Source organism: Bufo bufo, chromosome 5, assembly GCF_905171765.1.
Source record: "Bufo bufo chromosome 5, aBufBuf1.1, whole genome shotgun sequence".
NCBI classification, from domain to species: Eukaryota; Metazoa; Chordata; class Amphibia; order Anura; family Bufonidae; genus Bufo; species Bufo bufo.
The window spans coordinates 233,020,964-233,048,893 of NC_053393.1; the positions used below are offsets into that span (position 1 = coordinate 233,020,964).

Consider the following 27,930-nt stretch of genomic DNA (forward strand, 5'->3'; position numbering starts at 1 on the left):
TCTAAAGTGAATAACCCTAATTTTGATAATCTTTCAGGGTACTGTAGTTGCCCCATTCCAGTTATTACTTTAGTTGCCCTCCTCTGGACCCTCTCCAGCTCTGCTATGTCTGCCTTGTTCACAGGAGCCCAGAACTGTACACAGTACTCCATGTGTGGTCTGACTAGCGATTTGGAAAGTGGTAGGACTATGTTCTTATCAAGGGCATCTATGCCCCTTTTGATGCAACCCATTATCTTATTGGCCTTGGCAGCAGCTGCCTGACACTGGTTTTTGCAGCTTAGTTTGCTGTTTATTAAAATTCCTAGATCCTTTTCCATGCCAGTGTTACCGAGTGTTTTACCATTTAGTATGTACGGGTGACTTGCATTATTCCTTCCCATGTGCATAACTTTACATTTGCCAGTGTTAAACCTCATCTGCTACTTATCTGCCCAAGCCTCCAATCTATCCAGATCCCTCTGTAGTAGTATACTGTCCTCTTCAGTGTTAATTACTTTACACAGTGTCATCTGCGAAAATTGATATTTTACTATGCAAGCCTTCTACAAGATCATTAATAAATATATTGAAGAGAATAGGGCCCAATACTGACCCCTGAGGTACTCCACTAGTGACAGTGACCCAATCTGAGTGTTTACCACTAATAACCACCCTCTGTTTTTTATCACTCAGCCAGTTACTTACCCACATACAGACATTTTCTCCCAGTCCGAGCATTCTCATTTTATATACTAAGCTTTTATGTGGTACAGTGTCAAATGCTTTGGAGAAGTCCAGATATACGACATCCATTGATTCGCCGCTGTCAAGTCTAGAACTTACCTCCTCATAGAAACTGATTAAATGAGTTTGGCATGACCCTCACGAAGCCATGCCGAAATGCCGTTATTTGCTTATTTCCGTTGAGATGCTCTAAGATAGCATCTCTTAGAAAACCTTCAAACAGTTTACCCACAACAAATGTTAAACTTACCGGCCTATACTTTCCAGGCTCTGTTTTTGGACCCTTTTTGAATATTGGCACCACATTTGCCATGCGCCAATCCTGTGGGACATTCCCTGTCAGTATAGAGTCTGCAAATATCAGAAATAAGGGTCTGGCTATGACAATACTTAATTCCCTTAGGATATGGGGGTGTATGCCATCCGGTCCTGGCGATTTGTCTATTTTAATATTTTTAAGTCGCTGTTGTACTTCTTCCTGGGTCAGACAGGAAACTTTTAATGGGGAATTTATTTTTACATTCAGCATTTCATCTGACAGTTTATTTTCCTCAGTGAATACATTGGAGAAAAAAATATTAAACAGCTTTGCTTTCTCTGCGTCTCCCCCCTCATTACTCTTTAAAGGGCTGACACCTTCAGAATTATATTTTTTAACATTTATATAATTGAAGAACATTTTAGGGTTAGTTTTACTCTCTTTGGCAATTAATCTCTCGGTCTCTAGTTTGGCCGCTTTTATTTGTTTTTCACATGTTCTATTTTTTTCCTTATAGTTTTTCAGTGCTTCCGTGCTACCCTCCTGTTTTAGTGATTTATATGCTTTCTTTTTGTCATTTATTGCTTTCTTTACAGTTCTATTTATCCACATCAGTTTCTTTTTGTTCCTTAACCTTTTATTCCCATACGTTATGTACCTCTCACAATGAGATTTTAGGATGCTTTTAAAGATATCCCATCTTGTGGCTGTATTTTTATTTTTGAGGACTTTGTCCCAGTTAGTTAGGCCTATGGCCTCTCTAGTCGGCTAAATTTTGCTTTTTTGAAGTTTGGCATTTTTGTTCTTCCCTGTAGAAACACTCTTTTGAATGATAATTGGAAAGTTATTACTTTATGGTCACTATTTCCCAGGTGTCCCCCAACCTGCACATCTGTTGTTCTGTCAGGCCTATTGGTTAATACTAAGTCCAGTATGGCCGTCCCTCTAGTCGGGTCCTGAACCAGTAGAGAGAGGCAATTGTCTTTGTTTATTGCCAAGAACCTGTTTCCTTTATGAGATATACAAGTTTCAGTTTCCCAATCTATATCTGGGTAGTTGAAGTCCCCCATAATAACCACCTCATTATAATTTGCCGCCTTGTCTATCTCGTTTAGTAGTAGTCTATCTTGTTTAGTAGTAAAAAAAAAATGTAATATGTATGTATATATTATGCTTGGTTCTGTAACTTTATGAATGTAGCATGCTTGTTCTGTAACTGTATGCATGTAGTTAGATTGGTTTGGTTTCTGTATCTATACAACAAGCTTGGTTCTGTTGCTGCATGTATATAGTAAGCATCATTCTGTTAATGTGTCTATATTGCTTCTATTACCAAATCTATTCCGTAATCTTGGTTCTGTTACTGTATGTATGTCGTAAGCTTGGGGGCTGTTATTGGTACAGTCCTGATCAAAAGTTTAAGACCACTTGAAAAATGGCGAAAAATCATATTTTACATTGTTGGATCTTAACAAGGTTCCAAGTAGAGCTTCAACATGCAACAAGAAGAAATGAGAGTGAGACAAAACATTTTTTAAGCATTCAATTAATTGAAAATAACGATTAATCTAAAACAGGCTGTTTTTCAGCTGATCCAAATTTTTGGACCACATGCCTTTAACCACCTCAGCCCCCAGTGCTTAAACACCCTGAAAGACCAGGCCACTTTTTACACTTCTGACCTACACTACTTTCACCGTTTATTGCTCGGTCATGCAACTTACCACCCAAATGAATTTTACCTCCTTTTCTTCTCACTAATAGAGCTTTCATTTGGTGGTATTTCATTGCTGCTGACATTTTTACTTTTTTTGTTATTAATCGAAATTTAACGATTTTTTTGCAAAAAAATGACATTTTTCACTTTCAGTTGTAAAATTTTGCAAAAAAAACGACATCCATATATAAATTTTGCTCTAAATTTATTGTTCTATATGTCTTTGATAAAAAAAAAATGTTTGGGTAAAAAAAAAATGGTTTGGGTAAAAGTTATAGCGTTTACAAACTATGGTACAAAAATGTGAATTTCCGCTTTTTGCAGCAGCTCTGACTTTCTGAGCACCTGTCATGTTTCCTGAGGTTCTACAATGCCCAGACAGTACAAACACCCCACAAATGACCCCATTTCGGAAAGTAGACACCCTAAGGTATTCGCTGATGGGCATAGTGAGTTCATAGAATGGGGTCACTTGTGGGGTAGTTATACTGCCCTGGCATTCTACAGGCCCAAATGTGTGGTAAGGAGTTTGAAATCAAATTCTGTAAAAACTGACCAGTGAAATCCGAAAGGTGCTCTTTGTAATATGGGCCCCTTTGCCCACCTAGGCTGCAAAAAAGTGTCACACATCTGGTATCTCCGTACTCAGGAGAAAGTTGGCATTTGACCAAGATATTTATCTCACCCAGCATGGGTATATGTAAAAAGACACCCCAAAACACATTCCTCAACTTCTCCTGAATACAGAGATACCAGATGTGTGACACTTTTTTGCAGCCTAGGTGGGCAAAGGGGCCCATATTCCAAAGAGCACCTTTCGGATTTCACTGGTCATTTTTTACAGAATTTGATTTCAAACTCCTTACCACACATTTGGGCCCCTAGAATGCCAGGGCAGTATAACTACCCCACAAGTGACCCCATTTTGGAAAGAAGACACCCCAAGGTATTCCGTAAGGGGCATGGCGAGTTCCTAGAATTTTTTATTTTTTGTCACAAGTTAGTGGAAAATGATGATTTTTTTTTTTTTTTTTTCATACAAAGTCTCATATTCCACTAACTTGTGACAAAAAATAAAAACTTCCATGAACTCACTATGCACATCAGCGAATACCTTGGGGTCTCTTCTTTCCAAAATGGGGTCACTTGTGGGGTAGTTATACTGCCCTGGCATTCTAGGGGCCCAAATGTGTGGTAAGGAGGAGTTTGAAATCAAATTCTGTAAAAACTGACCAGTGAAATCCGAAAGGTGCTCTTTGGAATATGGGCCCCTTTGCCCACCTAGGCTGCAAAAAAGTGTCACACATGTGGTATCTCCGTATTCAGGAGAAGTTGAGGAATGTGTTTTGGGGTGTCTTTTTACATATACCCATGCTGGGTGAGATAAATATCTTGGTCAAATGCCAACTTTGTATAAAAAAATGGGAAACGTTGTCTTTTGCCAAGATATTTCTCTCACCCAGCATGATTTTTTTTTTTTTTTCATACAAAGTCTCATATTCCACTAACTAGTGACAAAAAATAAAAACTTCCATGAACTCACTATGCCCATCAGCGAATACCTTGGGGTCTCTTCTTTCCAAAATGGGGTCACTTGTGGGGTAGTTATACTGCCCTGGCATTTTCCAAGGGCCCTAATGTGTGGTAAGTAGGTAAATGACCTGTGAAATCCGAAAGGTGCTCTTTGGAATGTGGGCCCCTTTGCCCACCTAGGCTGCAAAAAAGTGTCACACATGTGGTATCGCCGTATTCAGGAGAAGTTGGGGAATGTGTTTTGTGGTGTCATTTTACATATACCCATGCTGGGTGAGAGAAATATCTTGGCAAAAGACAACTTTTCCCATTTTTTTATACAAAGTTGGCATTTGACCAAGATATTTATCTCACCCAGCATGGGTATATGTAAAATGACACCCCAAAAAAATATTCCCCAACTTCTCCTGAATACGGAGATACCACATGTGTGACACTTTTTTGCAGCCTAGGTGGGCAAAGGTGCCCAAATTCCTTTTAGGAGGGCATTTTTAGACATTTGGATACCAGACTTCTTCTCACGCTTTGGGGCCCCTAAAATGCCAGGGCAGTATAAATACCCCACATGTGACCCCATTTTGGAAAGAAGACACCCCAAGGTATTCAATGAGGGGCATGGCGAGTTCATAGAAAAAAAAATTTTTGGCACAAGTTAGCGGAAATTGATTTTTTTGATTTTGTTCTCACAAAGTCTCCCTTTCCGCTAACTTGGGACAAAAATTTCAATCTTTCATGGACTCAATATGCCCCTCAGCAAATACGTTGGGGTTTCTTCTTTCCAAAATGGTGTTATTTGTGGGGTGTTTGTACTGCCCTGGCATTTGAGGGTCTCCGCAATCATTACATGTATGCCCAGCATTAGGAGTTTCTGCTATTCTCCTTATATTGAGCATACAGGTAATGAGATTTTTTTTTTTCGTTCAGCCTCTGGGCTGAAAGAAAAAAATGAACAGCACAGATTTCTTCATTCGCATCGATCAATGTGGATGAAAAAATCTCTGCCAAAAAAAAAAAAAGGAGGGGAAAGGCGTCTGCCAGGACATAGGAGCTCCGCCCAACATCCATACCCACTTAGCTCGTATGCCCTGGCAAACCCGATTTCTCCATTCACATCAATCGATGTGGATGAATAAATCATTGCCGGGATTTTTTTTTTTATATATACAAAGTGTTTGCCAAAGTATATGAACACCGCCACCTCCTCAGCTCATATGCCTCGGCAAACGTATCTTTTACTGCAGAGGAGAAATCTCGTCTTGCAGCGCCGCATACACCGACTTGCGTGTAATCTGACAGCAGCGCAATGCTTCTGTCAGAATGCACATCAGTGCTGCAGCTAGTCGATCGGTTGGTCCACCTGAAAGGTAAAAAAAAAAAAAAGAAAAAACCAGGCCGCAACGCAATAACTTTATTAACTTTAGAACAGAACATATTAACTTTTTTTTTAACTTTTTTAACTTTTTTACTTACCGGTAATTTTTTTTTTTGTTTATTTTTTTTTACCTTTATAGAACAAACCTCTCCTTCCCCATGGGACAATGTGCAAAGCGCAAATCGCCCAAAGATGTGGCAAAGTACGTTATGCACTTTATCCCAGGTGAAAGGAGAGGTTTGCAGCAGCTGTGAGTAAAAGGGCCCTAATAGCCCTGTGTGCCTGTCCTGTGAGATGCAATCCCTATGCTAGGTGTACCTGTGTGTGGTACTTCCGGAAACACTCACCAAAGCATAGGGCAGGGTGGTCAGGACAGTCAGGACAGAAATAGCGGGTGTCACGCCTTATTCCACTCCTGCTACAGACACGACATCTTTTTCGGGGTGACGGTTGGGTTGAGGTACCAGGAACGACACTGGGGAAATGTCGCTCATGTAGACGGCTAACTACACTGGTGGATGGGGCCACGGAACCTCCTGGGTAAAGGAGGTTCTCGATGATCTCTTCCTGGAATTTGAGGAAGGATCGTGTTCTCCCAGCCTTACTGTAGAGAACAAAACTATTGTACAGCGCCAATTGAATTAAATATACAGACACCTTCTTATACCAGCGTCTGGTTCTGCGGGAAACTAAATACGGAGACAACATCTGGTCATTGAAGTCCACCGCTCCCATGAGCGCATTATAGTCGTGGACACATAGGGGCTTCTTAATGACACGGGTTGCTCGCTCAATTTGGATTGTCGTGTCTGCGTGAATGGAGGAGAGCATGTAAACGTCACGCTTGTCTCTCCATTTCACCGCGAGCAGTTCTTCGTTACACAAGGCAGCCCTCTCCCCCCTTGCAAGACGGGTGGTTACAAGCCGTTGGGGGAAGCCTACGCGACTAGTTCGCGCGGTGCCACAGGCGCAAATCCGTTCTAGAAACAAATGCCTAAAGAGGGCCACACTTGTGTAAAAATTGTCCACATAAAGATGGTACCCCTTGCCGAATAAGGGTGACACCAAGTCCCAGACTGTCTTCCCACTGCTCCCCAGGTAGTCAGGGCAACCGATCGGCTCCAGGGTCTGATCTTTTCCCTCATAGATCCGAAATTTGTGGGCATAGCCTGTGGCCCTTTCACAGAGCTTATACAATTTGACCCCATACCGGGCACGCTTGCTTGGGATGTATTGTTTGAAGCCAAGGCGCCCGGTAAAATGTATTAGGGACTCGTCTACGCAGATGTTTTGCTCGGGGGTATACAAATCTGCAAATTTCTGGTTGAAATGGTCTATGAGGGGCCGAATTTTGTGGAGCCGGTCAAAAGCTGGGTGGCCTCTGGGACGGGAGGTGGTGTTGTCGCTAAAATGCAGGAAACGGAGGATGGCCTCAAATCGTGCCCTGGACATAGCAGCAGAGAACATGGGCATGTGATGAATCGGGTGCGTGGACCAATATGACCGCAATTCATGCTTTTTAGTTAGACCCATGTTGAGGAGAAGGCCCAAAAAAATTTTAAGTTCGGAAACTTGGACTGGTTTCCACCGGAAAGGCTGGGCATAAAAGCTTCCCGGGTTGGCGGATATAAATTGTGTGGCATACCGGTTTGTCTCTGCCACGACTAAGTCCAAGAGCTCCGCAGTCAAGAACAGCTCAAAAAATCCCAGGGCCGAACCGATTTGAGCCGTCTCAACCCGAACTCCAGACTGGGCGGTGAAAGGGGGAACTACAGGTGCGGCTGAAGTTGGTGACTGCCAATCAGGGTTTGCCAGCACCTCAGGGATTCTAGGGGCTCTACGGGCCTGTCTGTGCGGTGGCTGCGACGGGGTAACTACTGCACGTGCCACCGTACCAGCTTCAACTGCCCTTCTGGTGCTCGCCACGTCACCATGTTGTACGGCAGTGCTGGTACTAGGTCCAGGGAGGGCTGCGCTGCTGGTGTATGCCTCACCACGTGATCCGGCAGCGACAGCCCCACTCTGCTGCTCTTGAAGCGGATCCTGCGTAACCTGTGGTCTAGCGACACGGGGCCGGGTACGCCTGGTGCTGCCAGGGACCTCAACCTCCTCGTCCGAACTTTGGGTCAGAGAGCCACTGCTTTCCACAGGTTCATATTCTGACCCGCTAGATTCGTCAGATGAGGGTTCCCACTCCTCATCCGACTGGGTCAGAATCCTGTAGGCCTCTTCAGAAGAATACCCCCTGTTTGACATTTTGGACTACTAAATTTAGGGGTATTCCCTGAGACTACCCAAGAAAAAAAGCAAACCTGTCTTACAAAGGGGAGGCTAGCGAAGTACCGGAGGCCACTGCGGTTGATAAAAAATATCAAAACTGATTTTTTTATCGCCGCAGTGCGTGTAAAATGAATGTGCAGTGATCAAAAAAAAAATAATTTTTTGTCACTGCGGTGGGGCGGGCGTGGGTGAACGCACGTGTGGGCGACCGATCAGGCCTGATCGGGCAAACACTGCGTTTTGGGTGGAGGGCGAGCTAAGGTGACACTAATACTATTATAGATCTGACCGTGATCAGTTTTGATCACTTACAGATACTATAAAAGTACAAATGCTGATTAGCGATACGCTAATCAGCGAATAAAAGTGACTGCGGTGCGATGGGGTGGGCGCTAACTGACGCTAACTACCTAACCAAGGGGCCTAAACTATCCCTAAAACCTAACAGTCAATACCAGTGAAAAAAAAAGAGTGACAGTTTACACTGATCACTTTTTTTCCTTTCACTAGTGATTGACAGGGGCGATCAAAGGGGTGATCAAAGGGTTAATTGGGGTGCAGGGAGGTGATCTGGGGCTAAGGTGTAGTGTTTGGTGTACTCACAGTTCAGTCTGCTCCTGTGCTGGATCCAACCGACGAAAAGGACCAGCACAGGAGCAGACAAGCCATATAACAGATCATATTTACTAATATGATCTGTTATATGACTTGTGATTGGATTTTTTGAAAATCGCCAGCCTGCCAGCCAATGATCGTTGCTGGCAAGCTGGTGACGAACTTGTTCTTTTAATTTTGCCGGCCCGCGATGCGCATGGTTGGGTGGTTAAAAGGCCAAATCTGTGCGAAGATGTGGATTCATTGTCATTTTCTGTCAGGTAATCACACGTTGTGATGGCAAAGGCAAAAAAACTCTCCCTTTTTGAACGTGGTCGGGTTGTTGAACTGCATAAGCAGGGTCTCTCACAGCGCGCCATCGCTGCTGAGGTGGGACGCAGTAAGACAGTCATTTGGAGTTTCTTAAATGATCCTGAGGGCTATGGAACAAAAAATTCAAGCGGAAGACCCCAAAAAATTTCATCAGCACTGAGCCGGAGGATCCAATTGGCTGTCTGTCAAGACACTGGACGATCCTCGACCCAAATTAAGGCCCTTACTGGTGCTGACTGCAGCCCCATAATCATCAGACGGCATCTGAGACTGAAGGGCTTCAAAAACAAAAAACGTCTTCAAAGACCTCGTCTCCTTGAACACTACAGAACTGCTTGTTTGGACTTTGAAAGAGAGCACCAAACATGGGACATTCAAAGGTGAAAGAAAGTTTTACTCTCTGATGAGAAAAAATTTAACCTTGATGGTCCTGATGGTTTCCAACGTTACTGGCATGACAAGCAGATCCCACCTGAGATGTTTTCTACACGCCACAGTGGAGGGGGTGCCATAATGGTCTGGAGTGCTTTTTCCTTCAGTGGAACAATGGAGCTTCAGGAAGTGCAGGGGCGTCAAACGGCCGCTGGCTATGTCCAGATGTTGCAGAGAGCATTCCTTATGACTGAGGGCCCTCGTCTTTGTGGTAACAACTGGGTTTTTCAACAGGACAATGCTACAGTACACAATGCCCGCAGGACAAGGGACGTCTTCCAGGAGAATAACATCACTCTTTTGGCCCATCCTGCGTGTTCCCCTGATCTAAATACAATTGAGAACCTTTGGGGATGGATGGCAAGGGAAGTTTACAAAAATGGACAACAGTTCCAGACAGTAGATGGCCTTCGTGCGGCCGTCTTCACCACTTGGAGAAATGTTCCCACTCATCTCATGGAAACGCTTGCATCAAGCATGCCGAAATGAATTTTTGAAGTAATAAACAATAACGGCGGAGCTACTCATTACTGAGTTCATGTTTGGAAGTTGGATTTCTGTTTTGGGGGGGTTTAGTTTTTTTTTTGGAGGTGTGGTCCTAAACTTTTTATCAGCTGAAAAACAGCCTGTTTCAGTTTATTCGTTGTTTTCATTAACTTGAATGCTCAAAAAATGTTTTGTCTCACTCCCATTTCTTCTTGTTGCATGTTGAAGCTCTACTTGGAGCCTTGTTAAGATCCAGCCATGCTAAATATGATTTTTTGCAATTTTTCAAGTGGTCTTAAACTTTTCATCAGGACTGTATGATCTGAATCATTGTTTAGAATTACCACTTTCATTGTTTTTCTGTGTTCTGTCTTCCTACAGTATGTTATCTCACATTTATACAACAGAGAAAAGCATCTTTCGTGGGACAGCTATAATAGGTCTGAAATTTTCAGTATAAATAATTGGTAATTTGATAAATATGTACATTATGTGAAACAGAAAGTAACAGTGACTGTCAAAATCAGTACAATAAACTGTTCATATATGTGGAGTTACAACAGACAGTTTCTGAAGTGACATGTGCCCATTGCAATGGCCCCACCTACTACCAAAGTAGCTACAGCTAATGGTTTGCTGACTCATCTACATGTATTGGCCTGCTGCCAATTTGACCCCACCTTCAACATTAGGCCACTTTTGTGAAATATTAGACTTCAAGAAAAATATGGTAATCTAGCGCCCAATTAATAAAATTTAACTTTTAATAACATTTTAAAACTCAATGGACTGTCTATTAACTGGTCCAAATCGGCACTGTTACCCCTAGCTCTCCAAGTGGTACCAAATAGTCTGGTGGGAATACCAATACCATGGGTGTCCAAATATAAATATTTGGGAGTGTGGATTACAAGGGATGTTAGGGGATATATAGGAATTAATCTATTGCCCTCATTGGATAAAATGAAACACAAAATTGAGGCATGGGTTAAGCTACAGTTGTCAGTTATACACTCACCTAAAGAATTATTAGGAACACCTGTTCTATTTCTCATTAATGCAATTATCTAGTCAACCAATCACATGGCAGTTGCTTCAATGCATTTAGGGGTGTGGTCCTGGTCAAGACAATCTCCTGAACTCCAAACTGAATGTCAGAATGGGAAAGAAAGGTGATTATAGCAATTTTGAGCGTGGCATGGTTGTTGGTGCCAGACGGGCCGGTCTGAGTATTTCACAATCTGCTCAGTTACTGGGATTTTCTCACACAACCATTTCTAGGGTTTACAAAGAATGGTGTGAAAAGGGAAAAACATCCAGTATGCGGCAGTCCTGTGGGCAAAAATGCCTTGTGAATGCTAGAGGTCAGAGGAGAATGGGCCGACTGATTCAAGCTGATAGAAGAGCAACGTTGACTGAAATAACCACTCGTTACAACCGAGGTATGCAGCAAAGCATTTGTGAAGCCACAACACGCTCAACCTTGAGGCGGATGGGCTACAACAGCAGAAGACCCCACCGGGTACCACTCATCTCCACTACAAATAGGAAAAAGAGGCTACAATTTGCACAAGCTCACCAAAATTGGACTGTTGAAGACTGGAAAAATGTTGCCTGGTCTGATGATTCTCGATTTCTGTTGAGACATTCAAATGGTAGAGTCTGAATTTGGCGTAAACAGAATGAGAACATGTATCCATCCTCTGATGGCTACTTCCAGCAGGATAATGCACCATGTCACAAAGCTCGAATCATTTCAAATTGGTTTCTTGAACATGACAATGAGTTCACTGTACTAAAATGGCCCCCACAGTCACCAGATCTCAACCCAATAGAGCATCTTTGGGATGTGGTGGAACGGGAGCTTCGTGCCCTGGATGTGCATCCCTCAAATCTCCATCAACTGCAAGATGCTATCCTATCAATATGGGCCAACATTTCTAAAGAATGCTATCAGCACCTTGTTGAATCAATGCCACGTAGAATTAAGGCAGTTCTGAAGGCAAAAGGGGGTCCAACACTGTATTAGTATGGTGTTCCTAATAATTCTTTAGGTGAGTGTACGTAGGTAGAGCAAACTTAGTTAAAATTATATTAATTCCCCAACTACTATACGTTTTCCATAATGCCCCCATATGGATCCTCCAACACTTCTTTAAGAGGATTGATGGGTAATTTAGAGATCTGATATGGAAGAAAGGTGTGCTCAGGATCATACTGGTTAAGCTTCAGTTGGCTAAGGAAAGTGGGGGAGTGACACTGCCACATCCCAGGATGTACTTTTTAGTGGCACAGCTTCAACACATGCAGGGATGAAACCTGGAAACAGTGCAAGACTCTAGGAGGTCCATATTAAAGTTGCTTATATTGGACCATACCCCGCTTGGGGCATTAGAGGCACACGCACTTAAACTGTTTTCCCCTGGTTTACCCACTTTTCAACTCATGCACAAGGTCTGTTGGACTTTTAGGGACTTGTTGGACATCAAGGGGTGCACTAAATACACTCCACTGTGGCATAGTGCTTACCTGTGCGAATTGTATAAATTGGAGGGATTTGGGGGATGGGCGCAGCAAGAGATTAGATATGTTCATCAGGTTGTTGATAATGCTATATTTAAAACCTTTCAGCAACTTCAGACAGAGTATGGCCTACTGATGTCACTTTTCTATGCTTATCTACAACTAAGACATGCTATGCAATGTCAGGAGAAGGTGGTTTCAACCACTATTGCCCATATCATACTGATTGACCATGGAATACAAGGGTCTTCTAACAAAAGAAGAAGTGGGAAGTCAACTAGGAAACTGATTGCAAAGTATTGGATTCAGCCTGTCGGCCCGAGTAGGGCTACTTTCACACGACCGTTCAGAGCGGGTCCGTCTGATGTCTGCTCAGACGGATCCGCTCATATAATGCAGACTTGGGATCCGTTCAGAACGGATCCGTCTGCATTATATTGTAGAAAAATTTCTAAGTGTAAAAGTAGCTTCAGACGGATCCGTCCAGATTTTACATTGAAAGTCAATGGGGGACGGATCCGTTTGAAGATTGAGCCATATTGTGTCATCTTCAAACGGATCCGTCCCCATTGACTTACATTGTAAGTCTGGACGGATCTGCTTGCCTCCGCACGGCCAGGCGGACACCCGAACGCTGCAAGCAGCGTTCAGGTGTTCGCTTGCGGAGCGGAGGCTGAAAGCTGCCAGACTGATGCATTCTGAGCGGATCCGCGTCCACTCAGAATGCATTAGGGCAGTACGGATGCGTTCGGGGCCGCTTGTGAGCCCCTTCAAACGGAACTCACAAGCGGACACCCGAACGCTAGTGTGAAAGTAGCCTAAGCAGGAGCTGACAGGGGTCATAAATCAGATGGTACGGTTGGAAATAGGGGTATAATATTCAAAATAGTAGGGCACACCACCAATTGATACCACACGGAGAATTGGTATAAAGATATTTATTAAATCGTTATAAACATATAGTGTGACATATAATATTAAAATTTACTAAAACACATAAATTATTACTATAAAATTCCTAAAACACAGTTATCAATAGTATAATCTGCTGGGTTATAAACTAAATTTTATATGCAACAGTCTCTCCTAAGGGTTAATTGACCCAAATTGTATCCCAGGAGGGGATAATGTACATGGGAGACTCGGTCCGATGATCGGATATAGTATTTAGAGATAGTCACTTGTATATATTTGTGGTTTAGTTGCCACTTCTCCTAATCGCAGTAATACCGCACATAAGTCGCTGCCTAGTTGTAGAAATAAACCGGAATAGTTTTTACTCACTGTTTTTGGGTAATGCCGGTTTAAAAACTGAGTAAAAACTATTCTTGATTAAAAACTATTCCGGTTTATTTCTACAACTAGGCAGCGACTTATGTGCGGTATTACTGCGATTAGGAGAAGTGGCAACTAAACCACAAATATATACAAGTGACTATCTCTAAATACTATATCTGATCATCGGACCGAGTCTCCCATGTACATTATCCCCTCCTGGGATACCATTTGGGTCAATTAACCCTTAGGAGAGACTGTTGCATATTAAATTTAGTTTATAACCCAGCAGATTATACTATTGATAACTGTGTTTTAGGAATTTTATAGTAATAATTTATGTGTTTTAGTAAATTTTAATATTATATGTCACACTATATGTTTATAACGATTTAATAAATATCTTTATACCAATTCTCCGTGTGGTATCAAGTGGTGGTGTGCCCTACTATTTTGAATTTTATCCTTAATTATTTTAGAGGATTGGGTGAATCCTCCTTGCAGGTGCACCCATACCACTCTTGAGTAGCAGGTGAGCTAAGGAGGACACTTACTAAATTCTCGAAACAATGGGAGACCTGGATTCTTAATTCTGGCTTAGCCTCCCAAGAATTGACGAGGGCAAGTTTGTTAGATACTAAGAGAGTATTGAGTTCCACTCAGAGAGGAAGGAATAATAGTCACTGAAATGGAGGTCATAGTGGTAGGGAATATAGTGGTCACCTTGAAAGTGGATTCAAGGGGTATACGTATGTCTGCTGGGATGGGGGAGGACACACCACAGAGAAGGGTGGGAGGGGTTTCACAGGAGTCACTGTATTGTTCGTGTTGTACTTTTATTTTTAACTGTAAAAATCTATAAAAATAGTTTGATTAAAAAAATAAAGAAAAACTTGTTCCCTTGCTGACATGTTTTCCTTGTGTAACTACATGTGTGAACCATGTCAGCAGGGGAATGCCATGGAGTTTTAACATGTTAAATTAAAAGTTATGTTTTATTAACTGAATGCTGGATTACCCTACTATTCTTGAACATATTGTATACCAGAGGTCCAGTGAAGGACCTGTGCCGCCCTACACTGGCCAAGGACTCTGTTCACATCATTTGCCTCTGGGTGAGCTGTGCTTATTTATCTTATGCTAATATTGGCTATGGGCCTGCACAACTGATCAGCTTTTTTGGTAGATTTCACACTGTTACACTATACAAAAAGAATACTAGTTTTAGGCCACATCAGTGTGGATTTGTTAGTTGTACAGTATCAGATAAGCCAGCAAAGTCTTACATGGTACAGGAATCTAACTTACCAATCAGATGCTGCCGTCATTATTGACTGGCATCTGGGGTTGGGGGTAGAGATGGCCCGAACTATCCGACGGCGAACAGTTCCCGGCGAACATAGCTTGTTCGCGTTCGCCTCTGCCGGGCGAACACATGCGATGTTCGGTCCGCCCCCTATACATCATCATTGAGCAAACTTTGACCCTGTACCTCACAGTCAGCAGACACATTCCAGCCAATCAGCAGCATACCCTCCCTCCCAGACCCTCCCACCTCCTGCACAGCATCCATTTTAGATTCATTCTGAAGCTGCAGTCTTAGTGAGAGGAGGGAGACTGTAACTGCTGCTGATTTAATTGGGAAATCGATAGCTAGGCTAGTGAATTCAGTGTCCACTCCAGTCCTGAAAGACTCATCTGATCTCTGCTGTAAGGACAGCGTCCTGACAGCACCCCAAAAAGCCCTTTTTAGGGCTGCAACATTAGTCTGCTTTTTTTTTTTCCTTTATATACATATTGCAGTTGCCTGGCCTGCCTGTGTGTGAGGAGCTACAGGCCCACAGACTGTAGTGTGCCCACTGCCAGTGCTCACCCCTGTCATTCCGTGTGGCACAGGACTTTGCTTAAAAAAAGGCACTTAATTTTTACACTTTAATCTAAGGTTAGTTGCCTGCCAGTGTGTGTCAGGCTGACTTCCACTGACTGTAGTGTGCCCACTGCCAGTGCCCACCACTCATACCGGCTGGCACAGGACTTTGCATAAAAAAGGCATTTAATTTTTACACTTTAGTGTAATTTCAGCTGCTTGCCTGCTGCTAGTGTGTGTCAGGCCGACTTCAACTGACTGTAGTGTGCCCACTGCCAGTGCCCACCCCTGTCATCCCGTGTGGCACAGGACTTTGCTTAAAAAAAAGGCACTTCATTTTTACACTTTAATCTAAGGTTAGTTGCCTGCCAGTGTGTGTCAGGCCGACTTCAACTGACTGTAGTGTGCCCACTGCCAGTGCCCACCACTCATACCGGCTGGCACAGGACTTTGCTTAAAAAAGGCATTTAATTTTTACACTTTAATGTAATTTCAGCTGCTTGCCTGCTGCTAGTGTGTGTCAGGCCGACTTCAACTGACTGTAGTGTGCCCACTGCCAGTGCCCACCCCTGTCATACCGAGTGGCACAGGACTTTGCTTAAAAAATAGGCACTTAATTTTTACACTTTAATCTAAGGTTAGTTGCCTGCCAGTGTGTGTCAGGCTGACTTCCACTGACTGTAGTGTGCCCACTGCCAGTGCCCACCACTCATACCGGCTGGCACAGGACTTTGCTTAAAAAAGGCATTTAATTTTTACACTTTAATGTAATTTCAGCTGCTTGCCTGCTGCTAGTGTGTGTCAGGCCGACTTCAACTGACTGTAGTGTGCCCACTGCCAGTGCCCACCCCTGTCATACCGAGTGGCACAGGACTTTGCTTAAAAAATAGGCACTTAATTTTTACACTTTAATCTAAGGTTAGTTGCCTGCCAGTGTGTGTCAGGCTGACTTCCACTGACTGTAGTGTGCCCACTGCCAGTGCCCACCACTCATACCGGCTGGCACAGGACTTTGCATAAAAAAGGCATTTAATTTTTACACTTTAGTGTAATTTCAGCTGCTTGCCTGCTGCTAGTGTGTGTCAGGCCGACTTCAACTGACTGTAGTGTGCCCACTGCCAGTGCCCACCCCTGTCATACCGAGTGGCACAGGACTTTGCTTAAAAAATAGGCACTTAATTTTTACACTTTAATCTAAGGTTAGTTGCCTGCCAGTGTGTGTCAGGCTGACTTCCACTGACTGTAGTGTGCCCACTGCCAGTGCCCACCACTCATACCGGCTGGCACAGGACTTTGCTTAAAAAAGGCATTTAATTTTTACACTTTAATGTAATTTCAGCTGCTTGCCTGCTGCTAGTGTGTGTCAGGCCGACTTCAACTGACTGTAGTGTGCCCACTGCCAGTGCCCACCCCTGTCATACCGAGTGGCACAGGACTTTGCTTAAAAAATAGGCACTTAATTTTTACACTTTAATCTAAGGTTAGTTGCCTGCCAGTGTGTGTCAGGCTGACTTCCACTGACTGTAGTGTGCCCACTGCCAGTGCCCACCACTCATACCGGCTGGCACAGGACTTTGCATAAAAAAGGCATTTAATTTTTACACTTTAGTGTAATTTCAGCTGCTTGCCTGCTGCTAGTGTGTGTCAGGCCGACTTCAACTGACTGTAGTGTGCCCACTGCCAGTGCCAACCACTGATACCGGGTGGCACAGTAGCTTGCCGATAAATAAGGCATTTAATTTTTAGACAGTAGTCTAAATTCAGTTGCTTGCCTGCTGCCAGTGTGTGTCAGGCCCGCTTCCACTGACTGTAGTGTGCCCACTGCCAGTGCCAACCACTGATACCGGGTGGCACAGTAGCTTGCCGATAAATAAGGCATTTAATTTTTAGACAGTAGTCTAAATTCAGTTGCTTGCCTGCTGCCAGTGTGTGTCAGGCCCTCTTCCACTGACTGTAGTGTGCCCACTGCCAGTGCCAACCACTCATACCGGGTGGCACAGTAGCTTGCCGATAAATAAGGCATTTAATTTTTACACTTTAGTGTAATTTCAGTTGCTTGCCTGCTGCCAGTGTGTGTCAGGCCCGCTTCTACTGACTGTAGTGTGCCCACTGCCAGTGCCAACCACTGATACCGGGTGGCACAGTAGCTTGCCGATAAATAAGGCATTTAATTTTTACACTTTAGTGTAATTTCAGTTGCTTGCCTGCTGCCAGTGTGTGTCAGGCCCGCTTCCACTGACTGTAGTGTGCCCACTGCCAGTGCCAACCACTGATACCGGGTGGCACAGTAGCTTGCCGATAAATAAGGCATTTAATTTTTAGACAGTAGTCTAAATTCAGTTGCTTGCCTGCTGCCAGTCAGTGTGTCAGGCCCTCTTCCACTGACTGTAGTGTGCCCACTGCCAGTGCCAACCACTCATACCGGGTGGCACAGTAGCTTGCCGATAAATAAGGCATTTAATTTTTACACTTTAGTGTAATTTCAGTTGCTTGCCTGCTGCCAGTGTGTGTCAGGCCCGCTTCTACTGACTGTAGTGTGCCCACTGCCAGTGCCAACCACTGATACCGGGTGGCACAGTAGCTTGCCGATAAATAAGGCATTTAATTTTTAGACAGTAGTCTAAATTCAGTTGCTTGCCTGCTGCCAGTGTGTGTCAGGCCCGCTTCCACTGACTGTAGTGTGCCCACTGCCAGTGCCAACCACTGATACCGGGTGGCACAGTAGCTTGTCGATAAATAAGGCATTTAATTTTTACACTTTAGTGTAATTTCAGTTGCTTGCCTGCTGCCAGTGTGTGTCAGGCCCGCTTCCACTGACTGTAGTGTGCCCACTGCCAGTGCCAACCACTGATACCGGGTGGCACAGTAGCTTGCCGATAAATAAGGCATTTAATTTTTAGACAGTAGTCTAAATTCAGTTGCTTGCCTGCTGCCAGTGTGTGTCAGGCCCTCTTCCACTGACTGTAGTGTGCCCACTGCCAGTGCCAACCATTCATACCGGGTGGCACAGTAGCTTGCCGATAAATAAGGCATTTAATTTTTACACTTTAGTGTAATTTCAGTTGCTTGCCTGCTGCCAGTGTGTGTCAGGCCCTCTTCCACTGACTGTAGTGTGCCCACTGCCAGTGCCAACCACTGATACCGGGTGGCACAGTAGCTTGCCGATAAATAAGGCATTTAATTTTTAGACAGTAGTCTAAATTCAGTTGCTTGCCTGCTGCCAGTGTGTGTCAGGCCCACTTCCACAGACTGTAGTGTGCCCACTGCCAGTGCCAACCACTCATACCGGGTGGCACAGTACCTAGCACGCGTAGTACCACTTATCTAAAAAAAAAATGACAGGCAGAGGCAGGCCACCCCGCAGGGGCCGTCGTGGTCGTGGTGCTGTGATTTCCACTGTCCCTGGAATAATGCCCAGTTTTCAGAGGCCACGTACCCTGAACCCGAAAAATTCAGAGGACGTAGTTGACTGGCTTAGACAGGACACCCAATCTTCAACAGCTTCCGCTAAGAACCTTGACGCACCATCCTCCTCCAACTCAGCTTCGGTCACCTGCTCTCAAGTTACCACGCACCCGCCCGTCGCCACTACCACCACAGCCACCACAGCCGCTTCACTTGATCCGTCAGAGGAGTTATTTACACATCAGTTGGATGCAATTAGTGATGCGCAACCATTATTGCCAGATGATGTAGATTACGGGGATATGTCTCAGTCAGGCAGGATTACACACATGGACGTACAGTGTGATGATGATGATGTTGTACCCGCTGCTGCTTCCTTTGCTGAGGTGTCAGATACAAGTGAAGCGGTTGATGATGACGATGTGTCCACGGATGCCACGTGGGTGCCTGCTCGAAGAGAAGAAGAGGGGGAAAGTTCTGAAGGGGAGACAGAGAGAATGAGGAGACGAGTTGGAAGCAGGGGGAGGTCGTCGCAAGGAGTTAGTGGCACAGTCAGACAGCATGTATCGGCACCTGGGGTCAGCCAGACAGCACGCCAGTCAACGCATGCTGTTGCCACCACTAGAATGCCGTCATTGCAAAGCTCAGCAGTGTGGCATTTTTTTTGTGTGTCTGCCTCTGATAAAAGCAATGCCATTTGCAACCTGTGCCAAAAGAAACTGAGTCGTGGGAAGTCCAACACCCACCTTGGTACAACTGCTTTGCGAAGGCACATGATCTCACATCACAAACGCCTATGGGATCAACACATGAGTACAAGCAGCACACAAACTCAAAGCCACCATGCTCCTCCTGGTCCTGCATCTTCAGCCACGTCAACCACTGCTGTCCTCCCTGCCCCCTCTCAACCACCCGCCACTCCATCTCTCACCTTCAGCAGTTCCTGCTCATCTGCCCACAGTCAGGTGTCTGTCAAGGACATGTTTGAGCATAAGAAGCCAATGTCACAAAGTCACCCCCTTGCCCGGCGACTGACAGCTGGCTTGACGGAACTCTTAGCCCGCCAGCTTTTACCATACCAGCTGGTAGAGTCTGAGGCCTTCAAAAAATTTGTCGCTATTGGGACACCACAGTGGAAGGTACCCGGACGAAATTTTTTTTCAAAAAAGGCAATCCCAAACCTCTACCATGTCATTGAAAAGGAAGTCATGGCATCTCTGGCATACAGTGTTGGGGCAAGGGTCCATCTGACCACTGATACCTGGTCTGCAAAGCACGGTCAGGGCAGGTATATCACGTATACTGCGCATTGGGTCAACCTGCTGACGGCTGACAAGCATGGAATGCGTGGCTCTGCAGCGGAGTTGGTGACACCACCACGACTTGCAGGCAGACCTACTGCCACCTCCTCTACTCCTACTCCATCCTCTTTAATTTCCTCCTCGGCTGAGTCCTCTTCTGCTGCGGCGTCTGGCTGCACATCAACTGATTCCCCCCAGCTCCCCAGGGGCTATTCCACATCCCGGATACGACAGTGTAACGCTATCTTGGGGTTGACTTGCCTGAAAGCAGAGAGCCACACAGGACCAGCACTCCTGTCCGCCCTGAACGCACAGGTGGATCAGTGGCTGACCCCGCACCAACTGGAGATCGGCAAAGTGGTGTGTGACAATGGAAGCAATCTGTTGGCGGCATTAAATTTGGGCAAGTTGTCACATGTGCCGTGCATGGCACATGTGTTGAATCTCATCGTACAACGTTTTGTGTCTAAGTACCCAGGCTTACAGGACGTCCTCAAGCAGGCCAGGAAGGTGTGTGGCCATTTCAGGCGTTCCTACACGGCCATGGCGCACTTTTCCGATATTCAGCGGCGAAACAACATGCCAGTGAGGCGCTTGATATGCGACAGCCCGACACGTTGGAATTCAACACTCCTAATGTTCGACCGCCTGCTCCAACAAGAAAAAGCCGTCAACGAGTATTTGTATGACCGGGGTGCTAGGACAGCCTCTGCGGAGCTGGGAATCTTTTTGCCACGTTACTGGACACTCATGCGCAATGCCTGTAGGCTTATGCGTCCTTTTGAGGAGGTGACAAACCTAGTCAGTCGCACCGAAGGCACCATCAGCGACCTCATCCCATTTGTTTTCTTCCTGGAGCGTGCCCTGCGAAGAGTTCTGGATCAGGCTGTAGATGAGCGTGAAGAGGAAGAGGAAGAGTTGTGGTCACCATCACCACCAGAAACAGCCTTGTCATCATCGCTTGCCGGACCTGCAGCAACGCTGGAAGAGGAGTATGAGGAAGAGGAGTCAGAGGAGGAATGTGGCGGCTTTGAGGAGGAGGAAGACCAACCACAGCAGGCACCCCAGGGTGCTCGTTGTTGTCACCTATCTGGGACCCATGGTGTTGTACGTGGCTGGGGGGAAGAACAGACCGTCAATGACATCAGTGAGGACGAGGAACGGGAAATGAGAAGCTCTGCATCCAACCTTGTTCAAATGGGGTCTTTCATGCTGTCATGTCTGTTGAGGGACCCACGTATAAAAAGGATAAAGGAGAACGATCTGTACTGGGTGACCACGCTACTAGACCCCCGGTATAAGCAGAAAGTGGCAGAAATGTTACCAAATTACCGAAAGTCGGAAAGGATGCAGCAGTTCAAAACCAAACTAAAAAATATGCTTTACACAGCTTATAAGGGAGATGTCACAGCACAACGGGAATCTAACAGGGGAAGAGGTGAGTGTAATCCTCCTCCTACCACGGCGGCAAGGACTGGACGATTTACAGATGTGTTGTTGATGGAGGACATGCGGAGCTTTTTCAGTCCTACTCATCGCCACAGCCCTTCGGGATCCAGCCTTAGAGAACGACTCGACCGACAGGTAGCAGACTACCTCGCCTTAACAGCAGATATCGACACTCTGAGGAGCAATGAACCCCTTCACTACTGGGTGTGCAGGCTTGACCTGTGGCCTGAGCTATCCCAGTTTGCGATAGAACTTCTGGCCTGCCCTGCTTCAAGTGTCCTGTCAGAAAGGAGCTTCAGTGCAGCAGGAGGCATTGTCACTGACAAGAGAAGTCGCCTCGGTCAAAAAAGTGTTGATTACCTCACCTTCATAAAGATGAATGAGGCATGGATCCCGAAGGGACTGACAGTGGGGGATACGTTTGACTAACAAAAGGCCTGATTACATGCCTTGGCCTCAAAATGGTCCCCACGCTGCTGTATTTAATGTCTGCATACCGGATGACTTTCGTGAATTCTCCACCACCAACTAGGGTTCAAGCCGTAATGTTTTAGTCACTTTTCTGCCTGGAAAACATAAATTTTTCCGGCCGCTGCTACAATAGCGTCTGCAACAGTGCCATTATTTTTCAGGCATGTGTACATGCCTAATTTTTCTGTCCTATGGTGCAGCACTGTGGCTGCAAAAACAAACCAAAAAAAAAAGGCACATACAAGTGTCAATTCCCCTTCGTGATCGTTACCTTGTTGTGGTGAAGGGGCTTGCGTATCACAATGAAGCAATCATCATCACCTCTATAAAAGTGTGTTGGCAATGTTGCCACACCCCAGATGATAAGGCCGTTGCTTCATTATGGTCAGACCAAAAGCGATCGGGTGGCCACGCTACTAGACCCCCGGTATAAGCAGAAAGTGGCAGAAATGTTACCAAATTACCAAAAGTCGGAAAGGATGCAGCAGTTCAAAACCAAACTAAAAAATATGCTTTACACAGCTTATAAGGGGGATGTCAATGGGGGATTCGACAATGGTTAATCAATTCGACCGGATAGGGTCCGTAACAGGGATTAAACTGATAGCAATAGTACTAGTTAAGACACCACTCATATAGGGTGTCACAGCACATTGCTCTGTGCACGCGCAGTGCCCCAATTTGGGAGTAAGAGGACCGACCAAGCTGCTTTTTCCATCTCCCGGTTCCTGAAATCAATTCAGTTTAGTGTATGAGAGTTTGGTCTGTCACTGTGAAGGCAGTCGAAGGTACCCGGCCTAAATTTTTTTTCATAAAAGGCAATTCCTGATATGGGACGTAACAGGGATTAAACTGATGAGAATAATACTACAGAAAATACCACTCATATCGGTGGAGGGAGCCAGCGTTTTTTTAACCATCTCCCCGTTCAAAAAATCTATTTAATAAATGGCCCCCAGATTGGGGATGTTAGAGGGATTAAACTGATGAGAATAGTACTACAGAAAATACCACTCATATCGGGTGTGACAGTAAATTGCACGGCGCAGATGCAGTCACCGTGGTTTAAAACAGAGTGGAGGGAGCCAGCGTTTTTTTAACCATCTCCCCGTTCGAAAAATCTATTCAATAAATGGCACCCAGATTGGGGACTTTAGAGGGATTAAACTGATGAGAATAGTACTACAGAAAATACCACTCATATCGGGTGTGACAGTAAATTGCACGGCGCAGACGCAGTCACCGTGGTTTAAAACAGAGTGGAGGGAGCCAGGTTTTTTTTAACCATCTCCCCGTTCGAAAAATCTATTCAATAAATGGCACCCAGATTGGGGACGTTAGAGGGATTAAACTGATGAGAATAGTACTACAGAAAATACCACTCATATCGGGTGTGACAGTAAATTGCACGGCGCAGACGCAGTCACCGTGGATTAAAACAGAGTGGAGGGAGCCAGCGTTTTTTTAACCATCTCCCCGTCCGAAAAATCTGTTTAATAAATGGCCCCCAGATTGGGGAGTCGGGGACGTTAGAGGGATTAAACTGATGAGAATAGTACTACAGAAAATACCACTCATATCGGGTGTGACAGTAAATTGCACGGCGCAGACGCAGTCACCGTGGATAAAAACAAAGGGGAGGGAGCCAGCGTTTTTTTAACCATCTCCCCGTTCGAAAAATCAATTCAATTGACCTTTCGGGGACCCTTGGTGTTGTACGTGGCTGGGTGGAGGAAGAAACCTTCAATGACATCACCGGGACGTGGCTAGCTTGGTATCCAACCTTGTGCAAATGGGGAGTTTGCGGTTGTGCAAATGAACTGTTTGCGGTGCATTAAAAGGGGAGTTTGGTCTGTCAATGTCTGTGATGCGGGCGTAACCCTTACACTACCTGATCGATACAACATCATACCTGATCGTATACACACACTGGATGTTTTAAAGCACGTTATTCCAAACAATTTAGGAATGTTAGTTGATTTATGCCCTTTATGGATTAAAACCCGACTCTGCGTCCACTACGTAATTTTCCATGGGAGTTTTGCCATAGATCCCCCTCCGGCATGCCACAGTCCAGGTGTTAGACCCCTTGAAACAACTTTCTCATCACTATTGTGGCCAGAAAGAGTCCCTGTGGGTTTTAAAATTCGCCTGTCTATTGAAGTCTATGGCGGTTCGCCCGGTTCGCCAGTTCGCGAACATTTGCGGAAGTTCGCGTTCGCTGTTCGCGAACTGAAAATTTTATGTTCGCGACATCACTAGTTGGGGGGAGTAGGCGGGGTTGGCGCATAAACAACCAAGATCTGAGTTATGCCTGAACAAGCTTCTGAGCCATTCTCCATACACTCCCTTAACACCAACAATGTAAAGTTACTTCATGGTACACAAAGGAGTTAAACAATAAAAATATTATTAAACTAAATTATAAATTTTTTGTCTGACTAGGGAACTTGAAGCTGCAGTCATTTGATAGTTTATATAAACCTTTAGAATATTACGGGTACATCCATAAATACGGGATTTGATACTGCAGATTTTTTGTTCAGTTCTAAAAAGGAAATCTATAGTAGCAAATTTGCATCAAATCATGTGGATTTTTTTGCAGATTTGCTTGTGAGTTCAATGCTGAAAATTGTGCAGATTTCCCTTCTGAATTTCAATAATGCTAAGTAATGGTAGAAGTCAAAATTTGTAAAAAATCTGCAACCGTACCACAGCAGAAATTGACATGCTGTAGATTTACACGGCGTGTGAATGAGATTTCTGCAAATCTCATTCACTTTTCTGGTACTGTAATCTACTGTAGATTTTTTGTCTGTAAATCCAGACGTAAAACCCGCAGCAAATCCATTACATGTGGATAAACCGGTAATATTGTAGAGCATTATTGCCTGATGAGGGCAAAATAATAAGGGCTGATGCACATGGTCATATCCATTTTTGCTGTCTGCAAATTGCGGATACACAAAACACGTACACTGGCCATCTATAGAACAGTACTATCCTTGTCCGTAAAACATACAAGTATAGAACATGCTCTATTATTTTGCGGGTGCAATGGAACGGACATACGGATGTAGATGGCGCCATTTTTAAATGCCCAGCCACCGACTTAAATTTACTGTCGTGGTCGGGAAAGGATTAACTTCCAAGCCTTCACACTGAGATTGGGCCACCAAGTGGGAAGAATATGATTAGGCAGAGTGGCCTGGGTATACCTGATTTATTCTGTAGTGATTCGTGACAAATTAATTCAGAACTAATAAAATTTATTTGTGAATTTTGGCGAATCAAATTTTTTAAAACTTTGCTCATCCTTAGTAGATACCTATTGCAGACCTGAGGACCTTTGTTAGCCAATAGGCTGACAGCTCACTATTAACTACAGCATCTAATGGGTTAAACTGCAGAGATCAGAGGTTTCTCTAAGGCTGGCCTTTAGGCCACATGCATGCAACCGTTTCTCTGGTCCATGTCCAATTTGCTTGTCAATCTTGGGTTACAGCTGTTCTTCATCCAGCCTCTAGGCAAGGCAGTGCTCTTTTGTCAAATGTATGAAGTGTTGCATAAAGTTTTTTTGGTGCATTTTTAAGTGTAATACTGTTTTGACATGTTCTTCCCATTTCTACTACATGCCTATACTTGAGTAAGGGTCCATTCATACGTCCGCATGAATGGGTCTGCGTCCGTTCTGCAATTTTGCGAAACGGGTGCGTACCCATTCATTTCTAAGGGACTGCAAAAGATGCAGACAGCACATCGTGTGCTGTCTGCATCCGCACTTCTGTTCCGCGGCCCCACAAAAAAGATAGAGCATGTCCTATTCTTGTCTGCAGCCACGGACAAGAATAGGCATTTCTATTATAGTGTCGGCCATGTGCGGTCTGCAAAATGCGGCACACCCATGGCTGGTGTCCGTGCGGATGTGTGAATGAACCTAAGATTGAGACCATTGAAAACTCACAGAATTTTGGTTTAAATCAGCTGGCATGCCCACTTTACCACTTCCTTTTCAAAACTGTAGTGAGTATTGTAAAAATGTAAAATATCGCTGTGTATACAAACCCCTCTAATGGAGGCGAACAATGGAAATATACAGTATAACAGTGGTGTGAACTCACTCTTACTAGCCTTTCATGTAATGTTTCCTGACTAATTGTACAGGATTTCTGTGATGTTATATCAGTGTGGATGCTAGGGGACCTGACCCAATATGCACAGTAATAGATACCACTGTCATCATCTTTTACATCATAAATGGTCAGTGTATATTTGTTTTTTCTTGGAGTAGTGTCATATTTGCTTGAGTCAAATCCATCTTCATAAATATCTTTTCCTTCTCCAAAATATAGAATCCTTTTTATTACTTGATTTTGTTTCTGTACATACCAATGAACAAAGGATGTCTGCTGTCTGATCTCACAAGGTATACGAGCTGTTGACCGGTCACCTCTAACCTTTACTAGAGAAGGCAGCTCCTGGTCTACGGTAGTCTGTGCATCTACTGTAGGTAAAATAAGAGTTATAGGGATGAAACAAGCATGAGGAGGTCAAGCATAACATTTATCTTGATTCTGGCATTAGGACTTACCTGATAGAAATAGAGCAACCAAAATGCACGGATACAACATTGTTTTATCTCCTCAGAAATCTATATGCTGTCAACAGTTATTGCAATGCGCTCTGTATTTCATAGGGTATATCAATGTGACACACATCCTCTTTTCTGAAGGTATCAGCCTATCATGTAGATTAATCATTTACCCTTATTCCTTTTTTCCTGTCTGAGAGATAGCTGATTCAGCTAGTGACCCTGTATATAAGCCCTTAAAGTTTTTTTTTCTCTTCAGCAAATGGAATTTATAAAGTATAGAAAGTTAAAGGGGTTCTGCAGTTTGTTTAAACAGATGATCTACCCTCTGGATAGATCATCAGCATCTGACCGGCGGGGGTCCGACACCCGGGACCCCTGCAGATCAGCTGTTTAAGAAGGCAACGGCGCTCCAGCAGCACCACGACCTTCTCACTGTTTACAGCTCGCCCAGTGACGTTACGACTAGTATCACTGGCCTGGGCGGGGCTAAGCTCCGTTCACTTGAATTGTGCCCCAGATGGGTGTGCACGTACGGTAGGCTGGAGTTTTTTCCTATAGTGTGCAAGCACGACCACTGCTGCTGGATTGCAGGGTGGTTGTTACCCCTGGAATTGAGTAGTGTATGATGACCAGCAAAGGAGGCAATATGGACAATCACAATACATTAGTAAGTGGCTTGTATTAACTTTGTCTACATGATAAATGCCATTTGCTGAAGTGAGACAACCCCTTTAAAGATGTTGTCCAGTATTTTAAAAAAATTTAAACACACCTTTTCGCTGGCCATGTGAAGGAAAAGATACATACCTGCTCTTTGCTGCTGGATTCCGGCTCCTTCAGTTCACCAAGTTCCAATTCCCTTTAACCACCAAAGCGTTTTGGGGCTAAATGACCAGATATTTTAAAACATTTTTGTGCAAGTGATTCTTTATTAGCCTTAACATTTGTATTACTTGGGTTGCCCAGAAACTGTGGCTTTTTTTTTTCAAGACACGTACAGCTGCTTTTGGTAAATTTGATAGATAATGTAGAAAAAGTTAAAATACATATATATTTTTTAGTTTATAGTTTTATTCTTTAAATGTGCAAATTAACACTAAAATAAAGCATTCAAATGGTATTGTGATTAGTTCATTTTGACATATAATATGTTTAGTCTCAGGTGATTGGACTGCAGTCTGGGTTGGAATAGGGAGTGTGGGTTAATAAAAATTGTGTTTGTACTTTATTTTATTATCGCTTTCAAGACCTCTTTCACATGTCAGTGAATCACAGACATGCGCTCTGTGTCTCCATGAACTGCATGTATAACT

General features: G+C 44.3%; 1 protein-coding gene across 1 annotated transcript in view; it reads right to left on the minus strand.

Annotated features, from left to right (window-relative positions):
• The window catches only part of LOC121002479 (immunoglobulin lambda-1 light chain-like), a 39,582-nt gene extending 12,906 nt beyond the window's left edge, over positions 1-26,676 (minus strand). The window contains exons 1-2 of the mRNA XM_040433931.1: positions 26,615-26,676; positions 26,232-26,527 (exon numbers count right to left, since the gene is read on the minus strand). Of these exons, the coding sequence (XP_040289865.1) occupies positions 26,232-26,527; positions 26,615-26,654 (336 nt within the window). The 5' untranslated portion in view covers positions 26,655-26,676. The remainder of the gene's footprint in view (positions 1-26,231; positions 26,528-26,614) is intronic.
• Positions 26,677-27,930: the final 1,254 nt, after the last annotated feature.